This window comes from Anguilla rostrata, chromosome 17 (assembly GCF_018555375.3).
Source record: "Anguilla rostrata isolate EN2019 chromosome 17, ASM1855537v3, whole genome shotgun sequence".
Taxonomy (NCBI): Eukaryota; Metazoa; Chordata; class Actinopteri; order Anguilliformes; family Anguillidae; genus Anguilla; species Anguilla rostrata.
Window position 1 is genome coordinate 9277310 of NC_057949.1, and position 25904 is coordinate 9303213.

Consider the following 25904-nt stretch of genomic DNA (forward strand, 5'->3'; position numbering starts at 1 on the left):
CGATATGTTCAGCAGAAAGACCATTATCGCCACACAGTGACTGTGCTAAAGAAACTTTTCATCAACAGATAATTTCTCAGAGTTGGGGGGCGGGGTGGTATTGAAGAAAGGAAATTTCTGCTTTTTTTGTTCCTGAAAAATGTACATTTTAGCAAATTGGCTCCGTAGTGTTTTGCCGCTGAAGCTCATGACTGTTTCTCCCGTGCCACGTAAAGCATACTTTGGTCGGCTGAAATGTGGTTTTCATTACATTACAGGCCAAAAACATTTGACGAAGCCTGACTGCCTGCCAGTCTTTGTTCTTCCCCCGTTTGCCAACAACCTTTTTTTATTTTATTTTTTATTTTTTTGGCTTTTCCTTCTCTTTTTGCTTTTCTGTTTTTTTGCAATATGCACCAAAATCTCACAGATGCCAAATTAGCGGAATGGGCGAAACGGAGGTCCCAGCAGATTCGGCTGACCGGGGTGTCGCTCCCTCGCTCCTCGTACTCACCCCCCAGAAGAGCCGCCTTTTCAGTCCCCCTGTTTCTCACAAGCTGGTCCCTGTGATGTGCGAGGCTGGGTAGTTTAGCACCTCTCAGTTAGCCGTTATTGTTAGCGTTAGCATAATTACTGCAAGGGAGCTGTGAGTTTAGCATCATCAGTTAGTGTTAGCGTTAGCCTAATTACTGCAAGGGAGCTGAGAGTTTAGCACCATCAGTTAGTGTTAGCGTTAGCCTAATTACTGCAAGGGAGCTGAGAGTTTAGCACCATCAGTTAGTGTTAGCGTTAGCCTAAATACAGTGTGAGAGCTGAGAGTTTAGCGCCCTCAGTTAGATGCTTGTATTAGCTTTACCCCAATTACCACAAGGGAGCGAAGAGTTTTGCGCCGTCAGTTACACATTAGCGTTAGCGTTAGCCTAAAGGCCGCGAGGGAGCTGGGAGTTTAGCGCCGTCAGTCAGCTGGTAATATTGGTGTTACCCTAATTACCACAAGGGAGCTGAGACTTTAGCACCATCGGTTATATGTTAATGTTAGCGTTAGCCTAAATACAGCGAGGGAGCTGACAGTTTGGCACCCTCAGTTAAAGCGCTAGCATCGGCCAGACATCTGTGGATCCGAGGTGCGGCATGAGTTGGTGGCTGCGGTGTTAAGGCATAACAGCGTGATCTCTGTAACATCTGTGTGAAAGCTGAGGGGAGCAGCGGGGAGTTTCTTCTTTCTTTCATTCTTTTTTTTTTTAAAACAAGTCTCAGGTTTTACACAGTCGTTTCTGTGGCCTCTCCTTTTCTTTCCTAAGCCACATAAATGAATCTATTTTTAAAGCATATTCTTTGTTGTCTGGTGTTTTTTAAAAAATATTTATGCATTTTATTTTACTCGTAGGTTAATTTTATACATGTGATGCATGAAGTGCGTTGGAATAGTTTCTGTTTCAACTGCAAATCGGTCTCTTCAACAGCATCCATGAAGGAGCTTGCAGAAGCTTAGTTTTCTTTTCTTGAGGGGTGTAGGGATGGGGATTGGGGAGGAAGGGTACGAAAGTGCTCTCCTCATAAAATGTTGCAAAGTGGCTCTGCTGCTGAAGTGGGGTTTCTGTGAACCGAGCTGAGCGAGATTCGCAATCCTCCCCGTCTGAAGATAACCCATTCGACAGAGTGGCAGTTCAAGAACAGAGAACATAGTATGACATCTGGGACTGATGCTGTTACCTTCTGTTACAGCAAACATAACCTATCCAATGTTAAATTAACAAACACAAATCTGTATGGAATTTAAAACAGTATAGATATATGCGCAATATCAAATACAGCATACACTATGTGAGTGTCTTTTTTCATATATTGCACATTGGTATATTACAGAATATGTGTGCTTCATAATGCGTGCCTGTGTTTTTCAGGTTATTGACATAAAATATTCTTGATGAATGAGAACTGTGCTTCATGCTTAAATGCTTACAGACGCGAGTGGTTCTTAACCAGAATGCATTCTGTTTCTCAGCGATGTGACCAATGCATTTACTCTCTCTCTCTCTCTCTCTCTTTTGCTATCTCTCTGTGTCTCTCTCTCCCTCTCGCTATCTCTCTGTGTCTCTCTGTCTGGTTTTTCTCAGGGTAACCAGGACGCCGCGGCACCCCCAGAAACGATGGCCCAGCCTTACGCCTCCACGCAGTTCGCCCCCCCCCAGAACGGCATCCCGGCCGAGTACCCGGCGCCCCACCCCCACCCTGCCGCTGACTACACGGGCCAGACGGCGGTGCCCGAGCACACGCTAAACCTGTACCCCCCCGCGCAGACGCACAGCGAGCAGGGCGGCTCCGACACCAGCGTACAGACCGTCTCCGCCACAGCCACAGTAAGTGCCCCGCCCTCTCACAGAACTGGGGGACGGCTCTATGCCCCGCCCTCTCACAGAACAGGGGGGGCGGCTCTATGCCCCGCCCTCTCACAGAACAGGGGGGCGGCTCTATGCCCCGCCCTCTCACAGAACTGGGGGACGGCTCTATGCCCCGCCCTCTCACAGAACAGGGGACGGCTCTATGCCCCGCCCTCTCACAGAACAGGGGGACGGCTCTATGCCCCGCCCTCTTACAGAACAGGGGGGATGGCTCTATGCCCCGCCCTCTCACAGAACCGGGGGGATGGCTCTATGCCCCGCCCTCTCACTGAACGGGGGACGGCTCTATGCCCCGCCCTCTTACTGAACCAGGGGGACGTCTCTATGCCCCGCCCTCTTACAGAACAGGGGGGACGGCTCTATGCCCCGCCCTCTTACAGAACCGAGAGGGCGGTTCTATGCCCCGCCCTCTTATCAGAACCTCTAGGTGCTGCTCTGACGCACCTTTTATAGACATACCTTCAGTTTTCATGCTTTTCCAGTGTGATGGAGAAGCAGATTCAACCAGATTCGTTTGCTTGTTCACTGGGACACAGTAACGCTGTGGTCACATGGATCATGGTAGATGGCAGACAGAACAGCTCTTTTGGGATGGTACGGGAAAAAAAAGGAAAGGCTGGAAATAAAATATATGTTGCTATGGTGATGTTGCTCGGCGATTGTCTGATAACAGAGGCAGTTTCCAACATGGATAGGGAAAGGTGGACTGTGCTTGGTGTAGCTCTTTATCTAGGTTGGGGAAAAGGCGACAAAATTCATTTCTAATTTTCCATGTCCATATTGTGTGTTGTGTTGTGTCACATCCGGATTGGAATTCTATTGAATTTAATGGTGAAAGATTTTTACGTACTGAAAATTATATGACATGTAATACAATATATGGCATTAATTGGGAGTTAAATATACCAGAATTTATTTGATTTTATGCATTGTAGATGCATTTAGTAATGTAGGAAATATATTCTTCACTATGTCTAAATGTACCGTACGCAATATGAAATTGGCAGTGCAGACAAATAATTCTTATGTTTACTTGCCAAGGCCTGTATGTATGGGGTATTTTTGTCTCAAAAACAAATAAATAAATGTAACTGATTCACAAATAAATGCAGCTGATCCACAAATAAATGTAACTGATCCATGAATAAATGTAGCCGATCCAGAAATAAATGTATCTGATATACAAATAAATGTACCCATTCTCCAAATGAATATAGTTGGTTCACATTTGTGCATCACCTGTCGCTTGCATTTATTTGTGGATCCTCACGGCACGATTTGCAAATCACAAATAGGTTTTATTTCAACAAATCAAGCCTTCAAACCAAGTTGCAACACTTTGAGTATCGTGCTGTAACAGGGTAAACAATCTGACATCCATCTGCAGTTTGCTAGTTATGGTTAACTAATTAGCTTGCTACTGTAATTCGCCAATTTACTGAAGTCCTACCTGACGTTACGCCCCACAATGAAGTACTGCAAATGACATCTGCTTGACATACTCTGCCAGCCAGCGCGCTAACATTAGTGTTTGTCAAGCTGTGCCTTCAGCACTATAAAGACACTAACCCCGTCTATAGTTATGCTTTAAAATGAGTGTTTGTTCGGGTCCTACAGTAAGCAGCTTCTTATATTTAACAAGTCTTTACGGGTGGCCATGTTGACTGTACATTACAGCTTTTTTTGTCAGCCCCTCTACAAATCTAATGGGATAGTACTCATATAAGATGATGTGGTTTTACTTTGGTTCAAGGTTTGAAGGCTTCATTCGTTGATCAAAGAGATAGCCATTACAACTGTTCCCAGCCAAGCAGTTGTCTTGGCACAATCCTGAAGTGTATGCTTGCTGTGATTGGTCTGAGCAACGAGGGCATTGGTGTAAGGATGTCTTAAAATCTGATTGGCTGGACTAGACTCAGTGGAAAAAAATGTATATATTTTGTGGATTTTTTTGCAGATTGTGCCGCAAGGATTGCTTCAACCATCACAACAGGCGATGTACAAATGTGAACCAACTGTATTTATTTGTGGCTTGGCTACATTTATTTGTGGATCAGTTATGTTTATTTGTGATTCTGCTGCATATATTTGTGGATCAGCTACATTTATCTGTGGATCAGTTATGTTAATTTGTGGATCAGCTACATTTATTTGTGGATTAGCTGCCTTTATCTGTGAATTAGTTATATTTATTTATTTATTTATTTTTAAGACAATAATATCCTCATATGAATATCTCTTTTGGGCTGTGTATTCATGGTTGTGGCAGTGTGTGTGTGAATGAGACGTGGAGAGTTTAGCCTCTATGGAGATCAGATCTGTCTCACTAATGAAACACGATGCCATACATTGCTACATTTGGGCCTGATTGTCATTGCTTCTCATGTCTGAGTTTGAGTTCGGTAAGCAGTATGACTGTAGTTTGATCCACAACTCATCAGTAAAAAGTGCTGAGAGAAAACAGACTGTATTTTTTGTGCTGTTCATGAAAACGATCTCTGGGAATTCTTAAAATACTGTGGGAACTGACAGATCGGACAGCTTTGATACGGTGTAGAACACGCTGTGGTAACTGGACATTTGCATCCCCCCTTCCTCCCACTGTTCTGTGGCTATGCAACCCATCCAGTTCCCCACACACATTCCCAGTTACACTGCATTTGCCTATTCTTTTATAGGGAGCTGTCAGAACAGCTCACTTTTGAGCAAAATGGGTTGCTGGCTCAGAGAAACAACCTGCAAAAGGTGGTCCATACATATGGCAACACAAGATACCGTGACGCCTCCCCCCCCATCATCCCAAATTGAAAACCTATGCATTGTGGTGCAGCATAGTCCAGAACACAGTTTAGTCTATTGCATTACGTTGTATTGGTAGGAACATTGCAGTACATGGCACAGCTGTCTCAAATGAAATGAGTGTTGAGATTGCGTTTGTAATTGTTGGCTTTGAATTTGCAGTTCAGTGCAGAAGCCAAAGCAGTTGGAAATGGAGCCTGTTTACCATTTGGCACTCGTGAGATCGAGCCAGACCAGAGTTATATACGCGGTGTAAACTCATTTTAACGGAACAAAAACATTTTTACAAAACAAAAAAATGAAATAAAAATCTCTCTGCCGTGAACGTTAAAATAACAGCTGTTTCGGATGCCGCTCGGTCTTGAATTTAAGTCACCGACTGCTCTACGCTGAAAAGAAAGAAAACAAAATAATTTAGCAATTTTTTTTGAAAGGCAACAAGCTAAAAATCCAGCTTTAATGCAGAATACAGCGAATGCTCTAACAGCATGTGTAAAGGCCTTGAACATAGTCGAGTGTGGCTTGATTCTTTAGTGTACGTCCTTCTCTCCGCACCTTTAGCGTACGCGGAGGCGCAGACGCTCTGAGCGACGCAGCGCGACGCAGCGCCACGCGTTCGCTGGCCTCGCTCGCAGCTCTGGCGCCCGGGCGGCGGTTTTTAGCGGTAGGAAAAAAAGAGGCAGGGAGAGAGAGGCCGGCCGGCAGTGGCTGGAAATACATCTGGAAATGGCGTTTTGGCTCCGGCGTTTCGGGGCCGCTGCAGCGAGAGGGCTAAATTACACAGACGTCCAGAAGAATGACATCATCGGCCAGGAGCGACGCTCGCCGTCGCTCTTTGCCAGTATTTCATTCCCTCTGATGAGGCGAACGGGGCTCTGAGCCCTTCTCGGACATTTGCGTCTGCACTTTTTTCCATTACAGGACGCCTCTTGCTGGCACAGTGTCTGGGTTTTATTTTATTTGTTTTTATTTATTTTTTTTGGGTAGGGATTGCATTTCTTCAAGTGTCTGGGCGTGCAAATGTGCTGAAAGTCTGACGAATGTGGTCGGGAGCGCATTAATCTGTTATAGAAGGAGATGTGTGATTGGTGTCCCCAGTGTTAAGGACCCGGGTCTTTAGTTGGGTGAGCGAATCACAGCGCGTGTGATTGTGTCGGTTTTGTTATTATGAGATCCAGTCACCCACCGCACCCATTGCATCAGCCAAAGAAAGCTTTCCTTTTGCCAGGATTAAATCAGAATTTATTCCAAACTGTGACTTAAAAGTGTTTGTTTTTCCTCTCTCAAAAGAGCAGTTTGATGAGAAAGCAAACAAAAAAAAAGAAACAAATGCTTACATTCATTTGTACAGTTTTAATATTTCTTACGATTGCTGTTAGCCTCAGACATCGTTTGCGGGACAAGATGTTTTGTGCTCCAAATGCCAGGCTTGTTGTTAATGTTTGGTTAGACGCTTTAAGTGCTTTGCTGGACTTTGTTCTCTCTTTATTGCTTGATTACGGCTCCCAGAAAAACTCAGCAGCAAAACTGTGGGCTGTGAGAGCGTATTCCCTCGGTGATGTAATGCACGGAGAGTGCGTTATGAACCAACGCAGCGGAGCTGGAGGCGCTGCGGTCAGAACAGCCATTAAGCCAGCTCCTGTTCAGGGGGAAAGCCGGAGGGGGCGATTCTCTCTGCAGTTACCACGGCTTTGTTGTTTTCCAGCAGCAGTAGGCCGGCCTCCGTGAGATCTGTCAGCGTGGCGTTCGGTGATGAGATCAATAAAATGGCATCCTGGCATCCTGGCAGTGCCAGTGCTGGACGGCACGGAACGGTGACTGACCGCGTTGTCGCCGTGGTTCGGAGGGATTCGTTCCGTTGGGTTTCCCCTGCCTTGTTGCTCAAGAGTGACCCCTCTGGCCAATCCGACACTTGCAGCCTGTGCGTTTGGCTTTCTCTGACTTTAGATGCTTAACTTCTAAAACATGTGTGCTGTCGTTCAACCACAGTCCAGGGATTTCATCTCATTACCTGGTACCTGTGCTGAGCTTATAAGGGGAATTGTGAGTGAGTGACTCAGTCAGTCAGTCAGTCTGTCACAATGTGTTTGCCATGTCTCATTTTTACAGTGGCACTGTCACAATACTCTGTACAGATAGGCAGATAGACAGGCAGACAAATCCAAAGGGAGTCTGGGGAATGGCTTGATGACCCTTCCGTCATGGAAAGGGGGCGGAGAGGTAAAGGAAGGGGACAGTCACCCCATTGTGACACCTCACTGACCCCGCCCCCTCTCTTCCTCTCGTCTCTTTTCCCTCCCAGTTGCGTTCCCGTGCGCCGCGAGGGCGAGCGGGCCATGGGCAGGTCTCCTTCCGGCCTCCCGGGCCAACGGCTCACTCACAGGACCGGGGCGTGCGCGTGTGTGTGGGGCGGGGGGGGCGTGGGGGGTGCGAGGGGGTGCGAGGGGGTCTGGTTCAGAATGGCGTTGGACGCTCTCATTAAGCTCTCTCTCACGCGTGCGAGAGTGCAGCCCAGCAGCAGCAGCGGCAGCGCGGGAGGGCGCGGGAGGGCGGCGGATGTTCAAGAGGGGGGCGCGGGAGTCGGCCGCCTCGCCGTGATCTACTTCAGAAGCCGCCGGCGCTTGATCTCCTCTCCCGCCACGTCCCTCTCCGCCGTCACTGGAAGGCGCTCGCGTAATCCCCTCTCTGTCCCGCGGCCTCTCCAAGCCTTCCCCACGCGCCCGCATTGTCACAGCCCTGCGTGAACGCTCTCACAAGCGCTCTGCTCGACAGGCTGTACAGTATGTGGGAGCCTTTGGAACGTGGCTTTATTTATTATTTAATATGCACTTGCTTATTAAGATTACCTTAGCTTTATTAGGCCTAGGCTCCTGCTAGCACACTCAGCACGTGGAATACTGACTCTGCAACAGGGACGCAGAAAGGCAATACCTCCCTTCGCCTTTGGCAGGGGAGAAAAAAATGATATAATGTGTTTTGTAATGTCTGTATTTTTCATATGCTGGCGCTCGGTCTCCCCGGGATCTAATGAAACCACACTGGGCTTGAGTTTTTTCCATTACCTGTGTGGGAAAAGTAATACCTTTTAAAAACGGAGAAACGCGAGCTGTCTCCTGAATTACAGCGCGGGCCAAACTCAGTCCTTTCAGCGCGGGCTCGCATTTCCATGATGTCAGTGTTATCGTTTCATTATTCCGTATTTGCTCGTCTGGCAGATGACCCGTTCGGGGCGAATTCGCAGATGGTACCAAGATAAAAGACTGGAATCCACGCACTGTAGCCGTAAACATATTTTCATTTTGAAATTAGCTTATTGTAGGATCTCAAAAAAAAAATCTATTTAATGGGTTCCCACAAAAAAAAAAAATCCAAGTCAAGAAATAAAATCAAGCCTTTGAAAGTTCTTGAAAACACCTTGTTTAAAACAACATGTTGACCCCATCATGTCTGAGTACTTTTTAGAGTGCATATTTTTTTCGGAGAGGACTTTGTTGTCCTCCAAAAAAGCTTTCCGTCTATTCTCTATTTCTAGCGTCGCCTTTGAGACGGATCCTGGAGCCGCATTTATTCCTGTGGATTTTTCGGCCTCTTTTTATTTTGCTAATGGCCCGTTGCACTTGGGAGGAGTTGCGTAATTGCCCGGGGCGTCGCCCAGGGAGCGAGGGGTTCGGTTGACGGGATCATCCGCGTCCCCTCCCGCGCGAGCGGCCTTCCCGCGCTGCTCCGGTGCCCGCGGTCCACCTGCGCTGTCGGCGCACGCTTTGTACGCAGCGGCTGCAGAGCGAAATAGTCCGTCCGCTGACCAGCCACTGACCAGCCGCAGCGTCCTCTCAGAGAGAAGCGAGTTTGGGCTTTCTGAGCCGCCGGGTAAGGGCTCACTACATTGGTTAAGTGCTCATTCCAATCTGCGTGAGGAAAACCGCCTCGAGCGCGGTGCTCATTGGCTGAGTTAAACAGCAAAGGCACCGGTACATACGGGTCGGCAGAAAGCTGCACTCCATTAATTGTCAGAAGTAGGGGAAAGAAAAAAAGAAAAAGAAAACGTGATTGAGGAATGCTAATTGCAGACATATTTATGCGCCGCCATACAGCCCCGTATCACGGGTGATTAATGCACTGCAGCACCCCGTGGAGCTCCAGACCTTTTTGTTTTCATGTGTGCAATCAGTTCTTAATTGCAGATGGCGATGGGCGGGGTGGGTAGTTTAGGGTGGGGCGGTCGTGGTGTGTGTGTGTGTGTGTGTGCTTCTGCTTGTGTGTGTCTGTGTGTGTGCCTGCACATGGGTGCGTGCGTGTGCGCGTGTGTGTGTGTGGCGTGTGTGTGAGTGTGTGTGTGTGTGTGTGTGCTTCTGCGTGTGTGTGTGTGTGTGTGTGTGTGCGCGCACGCGTGTGTGTGGCGTGTGTGTGAGTGTGTGTGTGTATGTTTGTGTGTGTCTGTGTGTGTGCCTGCACATGGGTGCGTGCGTGTGCGCGTGTGTGTGTGTGTGTGCGCACGCGTGTGTGTGTGTATGTTTGTGTGCATGTGTATGCGTGTGTGTGTGTGTGCATGTGTGTAGTGGGGGGGTCCATTGTCAGTTAATTGCTGATTTCCTGCTCTGGAGCCTGTGGGCAGACAGGCTTGGATTCAGTGATTGAGGCGTGAGAAGGGGAGTGCCAGCGCCCCCCTGAGGTCAGCTAATTAACAGCCCCCCGCTTTCATCATCCTTCAGACGGCCATCAACCTGAAAGGAACAGCGTCTGCTACCTCAGAACGACTGCACCAGTCACTGGAATAGCAGTGCCAATGGCCGAAGCAAGACAAGTCAGCTAGATAAGGATTTCCAGCTGGGAAACATTCGGTTTCAAAATCTACCAGACAGCTCCTTAAAAACATAAAATAAAACCACGTATTCCTTGCTTGCAGTTGCAAAGATATCCTCATTAGTGCGTGAGAATGGAACATTTAGAAATATTAATGTGGTGAGGTATTTCTTTTATATGGTTTCTCTTAATGCTAATGATAATCATTTTGTAGGCCACGCCAAGAGCTCACGCTGCAGGTACGGACTGCTGCTGGGATGCCTGGGCTAACGTTAGCTAAGAAGGAGAAAGCAGAAATTCTCGCCAAAATTCTAGTTTGTCAGATACGCCCACCTACTTATTTAATCAAGTGAGAACTATCTGAAGGTCACCCAATTGAAAAAAACTAGTAACTCAGCCAAGATTGTATTTTGTAAACCCTGTTCATCCGAGGCCAAGATAATTTACTGTTAGTCCCCTGGGCTTTGATGCATCACAGTTACTGTAGTCCAAGACAACAAAAAATAGGTCCAGGAATCTGGGCTGCTGATTTGTCCACCGTCGATATGATTCTGTGATTGGCCGAGCAGAACACAGTGACTCTAGCTACCGTGGTACAGATGAGGCGCGCGACAGAGCTGGCGGGTGGAGAAGAAGAACGGAGAGCAGACATCTCACCTCTCATTTTCTCTCCGTTTGTAGGCCCGTATCTTCTCTCCAGCTCCATTTGTTCGATCAAACGCACACCTGCCTCGTTTTTTTTTATTTAACAGCAGTCGTGACCCTCGATCAAAGCCGCGCGCGGGCCAGAGGAGCGCCGCGGATCGAGGGAAACAGGAAGGGGTCACTTTGGCCGAGCCGCTGACCGAGCGAGAGGAGATGGCCATTACTAAAGAGACGGCTTCATCACCGCGCTGTCCGCTGGAAATCGATCGTGTCCTCGGATCGCGGCTCGTTTTCCAGACGGCCGTGCCGCCGCCTGACCTCGCTGCCGCCTGACCTCGGTGCACTCCGTCTTTAACTCAGAGCGACACGGCTCATTTTTATCAGGGGAGGCATTACAGGAAGCGGGTCTTTCAGGAAGAAAAGACGCTTAAGGACGAGGGTTCGGATCGGTAAACCCCGTGTTAGTGCTCTAAAGGACCGCGTTTTCCCCCGAAATTCTGTTGTGGTTACTCTTCTTTGCTACTGTTTTTTTTTTGCTGCTGCTACTCCTCAGTGCTTGAAAGCTGTGTGCTTGTTGAACACTTGTTCCTCCCTCACACTGTGACAGGGATTACAAAGGTCTGCATTTCTTTTGCATCTCACAGTCCAGACGGCCAGAAATCACATTTATGTCATTGTGAGCAGGCTGTATTTAGGCCTAATCATAGCTTTCCTTAAATTTCGTTTGACATTGGGTAAAAACTCCAAAAATGTATATTTTCATACCGTTGTATCCCACATCCGCTTCCCATTCCACATCCCTGGTTTCTGCAGAATATTTCTACCGTATAATTTTCCAACCGGGGGTGTGCGCTTTCATCAGATCGGCCTGTCCAGCACGCACAGTAAAACGACCAGCTCAGCATCTCAAAATCTGCTGAACCACGGTGAGTTTCGGTCTACTGTCGTTTCTAGCTCAGTAGTCCCTTACCAGTCATGGAGGTTGCAGTACCTTCTTCCCCCATCAGTCCACGGACGAAAAAAGCTGCTCATGTCGAAGAACAGAAAAGAAGCGGTAATGAAAACTTTTTTCACGTTTTTTTTTTTTTTTGTACGTTTAAAGTTTAATTTGAATCAGCACCGAGCTGTTCGCCACATTCCGAAGGGCTCTGTGGCCCGCAGTCCTCAAACGAATCCGGCGACGGTAAACGTTTCGGCTGAAGCGCTGGGCTGCGTCTTTCCCCCAAAGAAACGCCCCAGAACCACTCGCACTCTACAGGGGGGCAGACTGTTCCCGCCAGATCAATGCTCGCTGGCGACAGTGAAATGGACATGCCGTCGGGTTCAGACCAGTTACACGCACAGCAAACCGCAGGTGATCGAGGCCAGTTAGACTATGCAATTTAGAAATCGCCTGAACTAGAATCTGTTTGTTAATGAAAGCGTGGGACAGTCGAGGATACCTGGAGAGTGGTTCTCTAAAAAATGAATGCATAAATAAAAAACTATCAGTAATTCACTTTTTACAGTTACATCTTAATTATAGCCTTTTATTATAGAAATTAACAGTACATTTTATTTGGGGTTGTGGGGGAGAAATCCACAAGACCTTGAAAACAATCCACAGGGGTTACAGTGTTTTAGTTGGACACACAGAGCACGGGACAGATAAACACACCCCCTCCCCCCACCCCCCACCCTCAGTGACCTTAAATACACCCCCTTCCCCCCCGCCCCTGCCCCTAAAGGTGGATTTATAAACACTTATCCGTTCAACTATAGCCTCCTGTTTACGACTTTCATTGCTGCACTCCCTTTAAGGTGGCTGTTTAAGAGTTCCCCTGGGGAGGCAGCTTTACCTCATTTAACTGACTCAGACGCTGCTGTCAAGGCCAGATCAGATCAGATCACCTCGCACGGCAGTCTCTGTCACACCGAGCCCCTCCCCCCCTCCTCCTTTGTGTTGCATTCACCAGCAGCCTTGACCTTTTTGTTTATTTTTACAGCTTGGCTTGGCTTTGTCTGTTTATTTTGTCCCACACGTGTGTTCAGTTCAGATGCCGTGTGCTTTTTTTTCTTCTTCTCCTAACGCCACAGTAAAGCTCTAAGTGGCCCTCTGCCACTATAATAAACACTGTTGCTCGAGTGTGTCTTCTTTTTGTGCGGTAGCTACAAACTGTGGTCCTCTGTTTTAGCAGACTTTTTAGATGCCTCATTGACCAGGGGAGTCAGAAAGCAGGCAATGGCCATTCCCACAGGCTAGCACAGTCACAAGTCTATACCAGAATGCATGGCTCATTCACCTCCCTGGAACAGTGCCTTAATAGCATGAGCCACCCAGCAGCCCCAGATACTAGTCGGTTGAATTAGGTTTTATTAGGTCATATAGGGTTAGGTCAATTTTACTCTATTGTGAACCATTTGTTTGAGAGGCACATTAAAACAGAGCTTTCTGTTATTTTTTTCCATGTACATTTTTACTCATTTCAACAACCCCCAAATTGGTTTTGAATTAGAAACAAAAAAGGAGTATTTACGTGTTTAATTAAGGTGTGTTTCATGTAATAGGGGTCTCTTAAGGGGATAGATAATGAATTAAATGAAAAGTTTTGGGGAAAAAAGAAGCTGAGATCTAGACTTTGAATGCACCTGTTTCACAAAAACAAGAGACTTGTTGTCCTCTCATATCCATCAAATCAGCAAATCATTTTCTCCTGTTTAAGACGAATCAGCAGTGCACTTATTCCAGACAGAGGCTGTAAATCGTCAAGTTTTTTCTGCTCCACTTCTTGCAGTTCTGGAATACATTAAAGATGGAAGGAAAGAAAGCTTTTGCAGTTGAATGCTTGACATTTTATGAAGCTCGTGTTTTTTAAATGAATTTATTTATTTTTTTGCAGGGTGTCTTGCCAGCATTGTTCGGCTACCTTTAATAGCTTCCTCCAACCTTGCTCGCTGATTTGTTCTTTGGAAATGTAGTCCGGGGTGTTAAGTGGTCAAACGAATGCACCTCTGCACATCATGAATGCGGACAAAAGGTTTCATTCCGAGACGGGTCCTCTGAGGAGAGGGGGGGGGTGGGGGTGGGGGGGCGGGGGAATGGGGTGGACACCCGCGAGCGGGAGGAAGGTCGTTCCGATTCCTACAGGAGTGTCTTTTTGCTGCATGCTTCCCTTTCTTTTCCTCCGGCAGTGAACCCTTTCTCCCCCCCCCCCCCCCCCCCCCAGTGTGAGCTCAGCCCCTTTCAGAAATCCCACGCTGCAGTGTCAACGAGAGCCGAGCGGTCGGTGGGCCTGAAGAGCCTCGCTTTCAGTCCTTCTTTACTTGTGCATGTACTCATCACCCTCACCGGGCCTGGTTCCTATGGGTCCATGTTCTGTTTTTCATAGTATGTCCAAATAAACACTGCTTCTGGGGCAGTATGATGACATCGCCAGTATGAGTTCACTCACAGTAGGCGACGGAGATTGGCCTTCAGACTTTTCTGAAAAGCTACTCAGGCTATGATTCCAACCTGCTAACATGCTAACCAGTGGTGCTCGCTTTGAAAAGCTTTGTTTAGCTGTTGAGATATTTCAGCCAGTGAAGATTGCAAGAGCAACTGATTCCAAAAAAGGATTCAATCTTAAAACTTGGAACTAGCTTGGATTTCAGCGAGCTGATGTGATCCAAAGCACGGTGGATACGGCTGTCAGATTCGAAATTTGAATATTCCTTGGAATATGAAAACAATGTTTTCGAATAGTTAAAATTCTTTTTTTTTTATTTAATGTTGCATGCTAAAATTGCAATGTGCTCCCTGATACAAAACATTATCTCTTGCTTCAGAATAACCCTTTTTCTGCTTGTGCATAGCCAGTCAAGTTTTGAATTTGAACTACTGGCTGCCACCCCAGAAAGAAACAAGGGGAAGCACTGGATGTCCATGTAAAATGTCTGAACTGGACGTTATGTACGGCACATTGATTACTTTTGTTGATGTCAGTCCACTGTCATTTGAAAACCATCTTTGAATGTACATTTATAGATTGACAAACCTTCATCAAAAAGATAAAATCAAAATCCAGTTTCAAACACTAAATAGGCTATTGTGACATGCATTGTGTAGTACCCAAAAATCTGAAATAAATATTAGATGTTTTACCACACTCCCTAGCCCTGTTCAACAGTTTACTTGGAGGTTTTTTTTTTTTTGTTGTTTGTTTTTTTGTAAACATACTGCCTCTTTTTTCATGAAAACACTATTAATTTCAAGGTCCACTTACTATATATTTGTTCACTTACAATTTTTGCTTCTCAGAAAAAGGTCCACATAGCAATGTGTCAGCCACAAATGAGGAGGGGCTATGTTTTTATGCAGAGAGAAGTGAAAAATATCTTTGCTGATAGTTAACTCCTGGCTAACCAAAGCCAGGGCAGTAGTCTGCCACTCTGCTCCATTCAAACCCTGCCGGGCGGCCGGGGGAGGGCGGGGTTCGCCGCTCCACCCTTGTGTGCGTCTGCTCTGTTATTTGGGACCGCAGATGTTATTTTATGGGTAAGCCCCTATGAAAGCCCTGTGGAGGACAGACGGGGCTGGAGAGGTAACCAGAGCCCTGAAGTGAAGCAATTAGCCACCAGACGTTCCCTTTCGCAGGGGTAACTGGCTTTGCCGGTCAAAATTTTGAACTGGGCGTCCTGTGTAAATATTTTTAGTGAGCTAAGTAGCCGTTGTAAACAAACCGCAACGTACAGCACGCTGCGCCCCGTGCTTCTATAGGAGCTCCACGCTAAGTATCTGCAGTGTGTTTCTATAGGAGCTCCACGCTAAGTATCTGCAGTGTGTTTCTATAGGGCTCACGCTAAGTATCTGCAGTGTGTTTCTATAGGAGCTCCACGCTAAGTATCTGCAGTGTGTTTCTATAGGAGCTCCACGCTAAGTATCTGCAGTGTGTTTCTATAGGAGCTCCACGCTAAGTATCTGCAGTGTGTTTCTATAGGAGCTCCACGCTAAGTATCTGCAGTGTGTTTCTATAGGAGCTCCACGCTAAGTATCTGCAGTACCCGTCTTTTGATCTGCGTGTTGACCGGCGTGGTTTTACCTGCACAGCATATTGTATGTTATCACAGCTGTGCTACTGACTGTATGTTCACACGTGTTATGTGATAGGGAGGCTGTAGGTTTTTCAGGGGCGTTTATCGTATAAGCCAGTGTTGAAGGATCTCAACAGTGCAGTGTGTAGAGCCTGACTCCGTGTGTTTCTGAAGGTGTAGCATTTCAGGATACTAGTGTAACATCTTGGATTTTTATTAGTCAGGTAAATATGCAGGAAAATAGACCAGTAGGTTTTGTGTTTGGGGTAGGGCCATCGTGTTTGGGCCCTCTGCTGGCTGGGATGACTGGAGAGGCAGCTGTCCAGGCACCCAATCCGGTCGCTTTGTCTAAGCCCTTATGCACCGCAGTCATTGCGGAAAACCTTTATACGTGGAGCGATTAAATTGTTAAATTGACCCTCCTCATGTGAGCGGTTTGTCTTTAAACAGCACCGACTGGGACGAGAGGGTTGGATCTCCAATGAAGCCTTTTCTCCCAGCATGCCTCTGTGTCCCTACAGTTACTGGGTGTGTTTAAAGCATGAACTGTAATAAAAGAATCATATAAACAAAGAAGACATTTTGATTATGAGCACGTTTTTTTAAAAGCAGCACTGCAGGACCTGACTGCCAAACACTAATGATTTCCAGCCCTGACAGTCTGCCCTTTCAGTGAACTTCATTCAACGCCAACGCCGGGTTTCATATTGAACATAAAAAACATTCAAATTTTTCTATATACTGGTCTACCATCTCGGTAGTTTTTGAACATAAATTGAACAAAATACTACGCTGACTCATTGCATTTTCAATGTTTTACGATGTCTTGTTCATTGATATTTATTTAGCTTTTAAGATTTGTAATGGGAGTGCAGCCACAGTAGGTCATTATTGGCAGGGAACCAAGGTTCCTGTGTTCTGTCTTTAATCACACAATTTAAAAACTATGTATACCTATGACATAAAATAAATAAACAAAATTAATGTAAAGAAAATTACCGCCATACAGTTAACATTAGGACTAGGGAATGTATTTAAAGTTCAGTTTTCTATCTTTGCTTTCTTTAGTGGTTTGTCCCTCCCTTTAAAAAAAAAAACTTTACTTTAAATAATATGTATCCAATTTGCTTATTGGATCCAGATGTCTTAGGAAAACAGTCAGCGCCTGTCTCTTTGTTTCCCCGGCCTGACGCAGCGTAGCATGTGCATGTGTCAGGAAAAGGAGGAGGTTGTTTCTGTTTTATTGACATGTTTGGAGTGGTGAGGGACCAGTGCCAGTTTAAAAAATGTTTTTCAAAAAAAAAATTTTTAAGAACATTTAAAAATACCACAACACAGATGGCATGAATGGTAAACTGTCAGCAGAGAGCATACTGTATACACAGGCTGCGTGTTTTGGTTGGCCGCAAGCCCAGAATTGTCTGAAGCAGAAATGGAAAATATTCTCTTTACTCTGGTAAAATGGGTTAAGTGTGCTACATAGTCCTCGGATTTGTCATCCTGGCGAGATCCTCCCCAGCAGACAGGTATCCCCCCCTTTTATTTTATTTAACTGAGCGTTCAGTATCAGCTAGCTAAATCATCATAGCAGCGTCCGTGTGTCTGCATCGCACCCTATCACTGCACCATTGGAATATGTGAAACGGGTGTAAAATACATGCGCCAGTTAGCCTGGTTTGTAAGTCATCTTGTGTCTGCCAAAGAAATAAGCTTAAGCATATGGCTCAGTAAGCAGTAAACATGGCTATCCCCAGTGCACACCCGCTGTGGAAGGTTCAAACCTTGACATCGCCTGTCCAATCACTGCCTCTTCTGTGGTACTGTTTGGACTATAGGGTGTAAAATAGTCACAGGCTCTCCTGTAGTAGTGTGTGGACTATAGGGTGTAAAATAGTCACTGGCTCTCCTGTAGTAGTGTGTGGACTATAGGGTGTAAAATAGTCACTGGCTCTCCTGTAGTACTGTGTGGACTACGGGGTGTAAATATCCTGGCTCCTGTAGTACTGGGACATAGGTGTAAATAGTCACTGGCTCTCCTGTAGTACTGTGTGGACTATTGGGTGTTAAATACTAATTTGCTCTCCTGTAGTACTGTGTGGACTATAGGGTGTGAAATAGTCATTATTTACCGGTTCAGTCAAGTCACCCATTAGTTTAATCAGGCTCTGTGCGTGCCTGGCTGGATTGAGAGACTACAGGCTTGTCAGCCCCCCAGGACTACGGCTGCGTAGCCCTGAGAGCACTGTGGACCTTACTGTAGGTGTGAGACTGTGCAGCCCTGAGAGCACTGTGGCCCTTACTGTAGGTGTGAGGCTGTGCAGCCCTGAGGGCACTGTGGCCCTTACTGTAGGTATGAGGCTGTGCAGCCCTGAGAGCACTGTGGCCCTTACTGTAGGTATGAGGCTGTGCAGCCCTGAGAGCACTGTGGCCCTTACTGTAGGTACGAGGCTGTGCAGCCCTGAGAGCACTGTGGCCCTTACTGTAGGTATGAGGCTGTGTAGCCCTGAGAGCACTGTGGCCCTTACTGTAGGTATGAGGCTGTGCAGCCCTGAGAGCACTGTGGCCCTTACTGTAGGTATGAGGCTGTGTAGCCCTGAGAGCACTGTGGCCCTTACTGTAGGTATGAGGCTGTGCAGCCCTGAGAGCACTGTGGACCTTACTGTAGGTACGAGGCTGTGCAGCCCTGAGAGCACTGTGGCCCTTACTGTAGGTATGAGGCTGTGCAGCCCTGAGAGCACTGTGGCCCTTACTGTAGGTATGAGGCTGTGCAGCCCTGAGAGCACTGTGGCCCTTACTGTAGGTATGAGGCTGTGCAGCCCTGAGAGCACTGTGGCCCTTACTGTAGGTATGAGGCTGTGCAGCCCTGAGAGCACTGTGGCCCTTACTGTAGGTATGAGGCTGTGTAGCCCTGAGAGCACTGTGGCCCTTACTGTAGGTGCGAGGCTGTGCAGCCCTGAGGGCACTGTGGCCCTTACTGTAGGTGCGAGGCTGTGCAGCCCTGAGAGCACTGTGGCCCTTACTGTAGGTGCGAGGCTGTGCAGCCCTGAGAGCACTGTGGCCCTTACTGTAGGTGCGAGGCTGTGCAGCCCTGAGAGCACTGTGGCCCTTACTGTAGGTATGAGGCTGTGCAGCCCTGCGGGCACTGTGGCCCTTACTGTAGGTATGAGGCTGTGCAGCCCTGAGAGCACTGTGGCCCTTACTGTAGGTCGAGGCTGTGCAGCCCTGAGAGCACTGTGGCCCTTACTGTAGGTGCGAGGCTGTGCAGCCCTGAGGCACTGTGGCCCTTACTGTAGGTATGAGGCTGTGCAGCCCTGAGAGCACTGTGGCCCTTACTGTAGGTTGAGGCTGTGCAGCCCTGAGGGCACTGTGGCCCTTACTGTAGGTGCAGGCTGTGCAGCCCTGAGAGCACTGTGGCCCTTACTGTAGGTGAGGCTGTGCAGCCCTGAGAGCACTGTGGCCCTTACTGTAGGTATGAGGCTGTGCAGCCCTGAGAGCACTGTGGCCCTTACTGTAGGTGCGAGGCTGTGCAGCCCTGAGAGCACTGTGGCCCTTACTGTAGGTGCGAGGCTGTGCAGCCCTGAGAGCACTGTGGCCCTTACTGTAGGTGTGAGGCTGTGCAGCCCTGAGAGCACTGTGGCCCTTACTGTAGGTGTGAGGCTGTGCAGCCCTGAGAGCACTGTGGCCCTTACTGTAGGTGCGAGGCTGTGCAGCCGTGGGCTTCGGGCAGGCCGAGTGAGAGGAAGGAAGCCGAGGCCGTAGAGGGAAGGGTTTTAACAGGCCGCCGGGTCGATGGTGACACGGTTGTTTGCGCGGATGTTTCTGTGCCCCGCCTAAGTCCCCCCTCTTAGCCCCCTAATGACTCTTGAGTGGTGTGTGCAGAGACAGCGCACAACAGCCCCCGTCATTGTTTGCCCATTAGAGCCCATCTCCGGATCGATGGCCAGTAAACACGCCGCCGTGTCCACAGGTGGCACCAAATTGATTCGCGTCGCAGGGGTCCGGCCCAAACCGCGCCGGCGACAGGCCTGCCGATGTCCGGACGGGGCCTCTTACCGCTCGACCTCACACCTCCAGCGAGGGCGGGAGGGGGGCAGGTCATATCAGATCTCACAAATGGTTCCTGTAATTGGAATTGACCTTCGGTATGCACTTATTGGATAAAAGCGACTGCCGGATAAAATATAATGCAATGTAATTCAACATCAATGTGTTAAGTCCCCCTGTTCACACCTTTCTACGTACAGCAGCCCATTGCACCTTAAGAAGACTCGCTTTCAGTTATACTGCCCGATCCATGTTCTCCATAGGGCTGGGCAATTTCTCTCCTTTTTTCTAACGATCATTAGAATGAGCCCTGTAGAACCTGCAGGGCTCTCTTCCCCTTCTTCGGTCCACTGTGGTGGGTACTCTTTTGTTTATGACTGGTAATAACAAATGAGAGATTGCTTGCTTTTTCATGTCCTGGAAGAATACCTGCCCATCCTCTCTGCAATGCTCTTATTATTCTTTCAGGATCTGATCTTTTCCTAAGCCTGCCTACCTACACAAACCTTCTCCCCATGGGTCATTATTTTCCAACCGCATTGTCTGTGTGAAAATGTGGTTGCAATTTCCATCCGTTATTTGGACCGAGCACTTTGGGCGAAAGTTTTTTTCCCCACTGGGTGAGCTCTCCTGGATGCTGTCACCGCTCTGCTTATGAAGAGCTTTTAAAGACCAGGATGACATCTAAAATGGACACCAGGGAACGAGACAACCGGTGTGCCTCATTCGAAAGAAAGACAAGGGAAAAAACAAACGGGAAAAAAATGATCAGATGAAAAAGGAACATGGCAGCAGTCTGGCACGGCACTTGTGAAGGAGCTCGGGGTGGTGCCACAGGCCGGAGCAAAGACCTAGCGACAGAAAAGACCAAACGCTTACAGGGGCAGCTGTGTGGGGCAGAGCAGTCGGTAATGGTCAGTGGGTAGTGGGTTATGGTCCTACTATTTACCAGAATGTTCAGGGCTCAGTGCTCAGGTGGGGGCACTGTCGTTGTACCCCTTAGAGAAGCTGAAGACTTTCAGTAATTATCCTGCTGTGTGTAGGAATATTGCTGTGAGCAAATAATACAGGTCACCCAGTGTAAGGCTGTCTGCAGGCCTTAGTTTTTAGTAATGTTTTCGTAAACCGTGACCTTTATTTATGTGATTTACAACAGGATATCATTTTTAAAAATGCTTTGATAAATTAGAATCTTTTTTTAAATTATTTTGATCATTCGAGAGCAACACATAAAAATGAAAAGGTTAATGTTTTAATTCAGCTTCGGCTGCATTAAGGTGCATGCTGTGTATTCTTCATGTTGAACTACAGAGAGTGGCTTGGACGCAGCTGGTTAAATTAATCTTACTGCTCAAATGAAGTAGCTTTTTCTGGGTCCTAAGGACCTAATGGAGAGGGTAGGGGCAGAGGTTTTTAATCTCCCTGCAAATTGATTTGGGTGAAAGGAACATCAGAGGAGTTGCTAAGGCTTTTATTTTGTAAAGATTGAGCAATAAACTCTAAAAACGATACACTAGGAAGCCATTTAACATATATGTTCAGGCTCATTTCCAAATACAATCAAGAGGAGGCATCTATTCACAATCGAAGGAGTAAATTACAATGTAATGATGATGATGGTAATGATGATTGTAGTATAACAGTAATGATATGATCACTACTAATAATGTTTTTTTATTACCGCAGCAGTGTTGTCGTTCTTATACGTCTTGATGTATTTATTTTGAAAGTGGTTCATAGAGCAGTTTATTTGATGCATCGTACCCAACACAGGCTTGGTTGGAATGTTTATGAGCTGTATGTTTATGAGAGCTCCTACCAGCGGAGAAGGGAGAAACTCCCAGGCAGCCTGTGTTGGGTAATACCGAGGGGTTCAGTAACAATAAGAGCTCACCCCTGAGGATCACGGCGTCCAAAAATGTGAACTTTCTGGGTTTAACTGACGTCTTAACGGGCGCCAGCGCCGCCATCATCGTCTTTCCACCGCCGCGGTCTTGAGTTTCGGGTGTTCCCGTCTCACCGTCCCTCTCCCCCCCAGCAGACAGACGACGCCGCGCAGACGGACGGGCAGCAGACGCAGTCCCCCGACAACACGGAGAACAAGACGCAGCCCAAGCGGCTGCACGTCTCCAACATCCCCTTCAGGTTCCGCGACCCAGACCTCAGGCAAATGTTCGGCGTGAGTACCGCCGGCCGCACATGAGAACCGCCGTCAGATTCCAAAGAGACGAAACCCTCTGGGGCTGTTAGCGTACATTGTTGTCTAAAATCATAGACTGCATGCTGTGGTCTCACCTGGGAAGGGACACCAGAAATTATAACTAACAATGCAACAACAACAAAAAAAATGTGTATACACGCTTTATTTAGATAACGGCTTTCCGAGCAGTTTACTCGAAAACGAAAGCTGACTGCGACTTTTATGAAACGGCCCTTGTTGACTTGCTTGAACTGATGTGTTGATGATTGGCACTTGATGGCTCTGTGATTTTCAGCGTTGTGTTCCAATCAGACGAGCAATGGCTGTCATTTTCTGTAAACTGTTATGGCTGTCGCTTGTGGTCAGGACAACAAGCTGTAGCTGAACATTTAAATCACCAGACGTTCTCTGCTGATTTGAAATGAGAGATTTCCACCGGCTAATAAAAGTATATCTCACACACACCTGTGTCTAGTAGCTCTCTGCACTTAATCTATGCATGGATCACTGATGCTAAATATGCCCACCGGAAACGCTTTTGATTCCTGTCTTCTCCTCTTTACAGCAATTTGGTAAAATCTTAGATGTTGAAATCATTTTTAATGAGCGGGGATCTAAGGTACGTGGTCTTCACACTTAAGTTTGTGCATGTTTTTCATATCGAATGTCCTTCAGATTGAACAAATGTGTGAAGCAAAGGGGAGAAAAGGGCACTGCACTTCTTTTTTAAATTAATCAGCATGGAGGCTCGCACGTTCATTATCGTCCCTGTTTCGAAAATCAAAGCAAACGATTTTCAAATGTAAAAGCGCGGAATAAACTAGTCAATGAACACGAAATTAAAAATGAACCAAATTATATTTCACCTTCAGGAAACGTGTAGCTGTGCAAGAGCTTTCATGTCTTCATTTGAATGTGCTGAATATTCCCTCTTGTCCCTTTCTTCACTCAATACAGTGCTTCAGTGTAAATGACAGCCGTTGAACCTTTCAGGCTACAGTTAAAATGAAAATCCCAGCAAATGCATCTGTTGTATGTATGTGTGGTGCTGTATATAGGATGTTGTTCGAGAAATTTAAAAAAAAAACGTATTTCGTGGTGTTCACACTTGTTTTCTCTCGAGACTTCATTCTAAAATTGGTTTAAAGAAAATGACTAATCTCTGTAATCTCCAAACATAGTTTAATAACTCTACCTGATGTTGACATTGAGCTTAATAATTGGGACTGAAGACTGTAATTAAGTTTATGCCTGAAATAATTCATAGAGTTTAAACAAGTGTGTACATTTTTAATTAGTTTTTTTCTTGTTCATAATTGGCAAGTCTGCCATTGGATACCTAGACTTGTAAAATTATATGCCTAGCAGTGATGAAGTTACACTGATAAAGCACATTGATTTACCACTGATATTGCATGGAAACATTGTTGGCTTAACCTATATCATGACAATAATCTTTAGTATTTTACCATATAGTCTGTGCGCAGAGGATTTAATCCAACTATAGTAATTATAATTACAGTATGTTACGTTATTTGATTATTGTTGGGAAATTTTTTCTGCATGCAAGGCAGTGGTTCACCTTTCTTTCTCATAAGTGCAGTCTTATGATTTTGTGTTCTATGTGGAAACCCTGTGTTTATTTTGGTTCCATTTTCTGTTAGACTTATATTCCACTGTAATGACCTGTCGAAGGTATTTTAAACTATTCTGCTTTTGGGGAGGGTTATTTGAGTTTCTGTTTCTCTTCGGGGGGTCTAATTTTCAAAGATAACATTCATGTCTGTTGCTTATCGCACATTTCAATGCTGCTTTTTTGTTGTTTATTTGTTTTGTATTTTTTTTCTTTTTTTTGACAAATCTGCATGTACAGAACCAAAAAAAGGAATTCAAATGCAAGTAATGTTTAAATGGACAGCAGTAGTTACCTGTTAAAGATGAAGTAAGAGTGACTTGGTTGCTTTTTTGGTGAACGATGGAATTAATGATGTGCATGTTGTTTTCCCCCCCCCCCTCTCCCGCCTGCATGCAGGGATTCGGTTTCGTAACTTTCGAAAATAGTGCTGATGCGGACAGGGCGCGAGAGAAATTACACGGCACCGTGGTAGAAGGCCGTAAAATAGAGGTGCATGTTACAAATATTTCCCTTCTCATCTTTTTTTGTTTGAAAATAAATGTCTGCTTCACTCTCATTTTGTCGTTTCAGATGCATCATTTGTCTTTACACGTGCACTCCCTCCCTCCCCCATAAGTTTTTTCTTTTCCTTTTTTTTTGTTTTTTTTTTTGTTTACCTATATATGTATGTGTATGAAGGTATACTTTCTTATCGTTGACTCAGTTTTATTTGTTTATTTGTTTGCTTTAGAGAGCTACTGTGGCATTTTGTCTCCTCTTTTTTAATTTTTTAAGTTATTTGCGTTAGTTATTATTTGTGTACAATGGACTGGCAGGAGTAAAGTTATGGTTTTCTGTGTTTGAACTTTTAAACAAAATGGGTGCAGTAACTTCCAAAACCAAATAAAAAAGAAAATAAAAGCAAAAGAAAGTGTGTAATTATGGTTAGCTACCTTATTGCAGGGTTGATGAGGGATGTGCGGTGGCTTGGAACTTAAAGCAAACTAAATCCACAAATACGTTTTAATTGGGAACTGGCTCGGAATGCAAATCAGGAGCAGAACTGCATCGAAATTTGTGTTTATTTAATGATTTTCATTTAATTTGACTCATTTTAACATGGATTTCGGGAGACTAAAAAAAAAAACAAAAGAAAAACACCAACTTAAACCAGATCAAAATGAAAACTGTATTAGAGATAAATATATGAACACCGTCACCTCTGTTTCCCACTCAACGCTGCCTTCAGTTAGGAAGAAGCTAGCTGCATTCTAGAGTGATTCCAGTATTAAGTGGTGTAGCCTTTGAGTAAGATGTTGCATATTTTGCCTTCTCATTTTCCCCCCTTTTCAAAGAAAGCGCGTAGGGCCCTCACCAAACTCTCAGTAACCATGGTAACTGTATACATACACATGCCGGCGCTGGTGCCGAATGGTAAGTGGAGAAGTCCATCTGCCGCTTCACGTATTGAGCGCTGACACCGCGTGAATTTTTTTGACTTGTTGCGTTTCTTGATGCTAGCTACTTTATATTGGTACGCCTGTACTTTTTGAGTGTACGTTTAGCTGCCTGAGGGGCACTGATTGGACTGGTCTGATTCCTGCACATCTTACTCTTATTCAGATTGTTAACTCCATATTGTGTTAGATAATGCACCCTCTTTTTATCCTTTTGTTAGCTGTGGTTCAAGCTGGAATGATTATTATCATTTATTTTACTTTTTGATTTTTGTTTATTTTTTTGGTTTGGTTTGTTTGTCTTTTTATTCTTGCGATGAAACGAAAAGCTCTTGTTCCGAGTGTCTGAATGCTAAGTGTTGCTTTCTATCCAGTGGTAGATATACTCTTGAGGATTATGTTGCACAATGCTAAACTTGTTTGTCCCTTTTCGACGTTTTCTTTGTTTTCTTTTTGTACCTTGTCTCTCCTTCCCTTTATCACTGCATGTTCCTTCACATATAACTAGGCTATTCTGTTTGTGTGATCTTCTCTGACTTCCTTTTGAAGTTATCATGAATTGATGAAGCATGCTTTGAAATGTCTTAAATTTGAAATATGCAAATACTACTTTCATTTGCTTTGTGTGTGTTGTTAGTACTGATATATGATGTTTTGTTTTTTAGTGAAATGGAATATACTTGTTTGCCAATGATAACGCTAATGGTAGTTTGTTTTTTTAAAGATACTTTATATAAATTCTGTACTAAAAGTAATGCATGTCATTTTTGAATGTTAAGACTTAAGAAAGTGTGAGGCTCTGGCCGCCGTTGATGCTCTTGCTAACATCGTCTTCTTTGTGCCAAGGTTAACAATGCAACAGCACGAGTAATGACGAATAAAAAGACAGTCAACCCCTATGCAAACGGTAA

The 25904-nt window shown here is 45.8% G+C and overlaps 1 protein-coding gene across 13 annotated transcripts in view; it reads left to right on the plus strand.

Annotated features, from left to right (window-relative positions):
* Window positions 1-25904, plus strand: part of rbfox1 (RNA binding fox-1 homolog 1) — a 398869-nt gene that overhangs the window by 335294 nt on the left and 37671 nt on the right. For 12 of the 13 annotated variants that reach the window (XM_064314523.1, XM_064314524.1, XM_064314526.1 and 9 more), the window contains 5 exons: window positions 2097-2339; window positions 21760-21900; window positions 22487-22540; window positions 23954-24046; window positions 25840-25900. In XM_064314523.1, coding sequence (XP_064170593.1) covers window positions 2097-2339; window positions 21760-21900; window positions 22487-22540; window positions 23954-24046; window positions 25840-25900 — 592 coding nt within the window. The remainder of the gene's footprint in view (window positions 1-2096; window positions 2340-21759; window positions 21901-22486; window positions 22541-23953; window positions 24047-25839; window positions 25901-25904) is intronic. The other variant, XM_064314520.1, reaches the window with a different exon arrangement.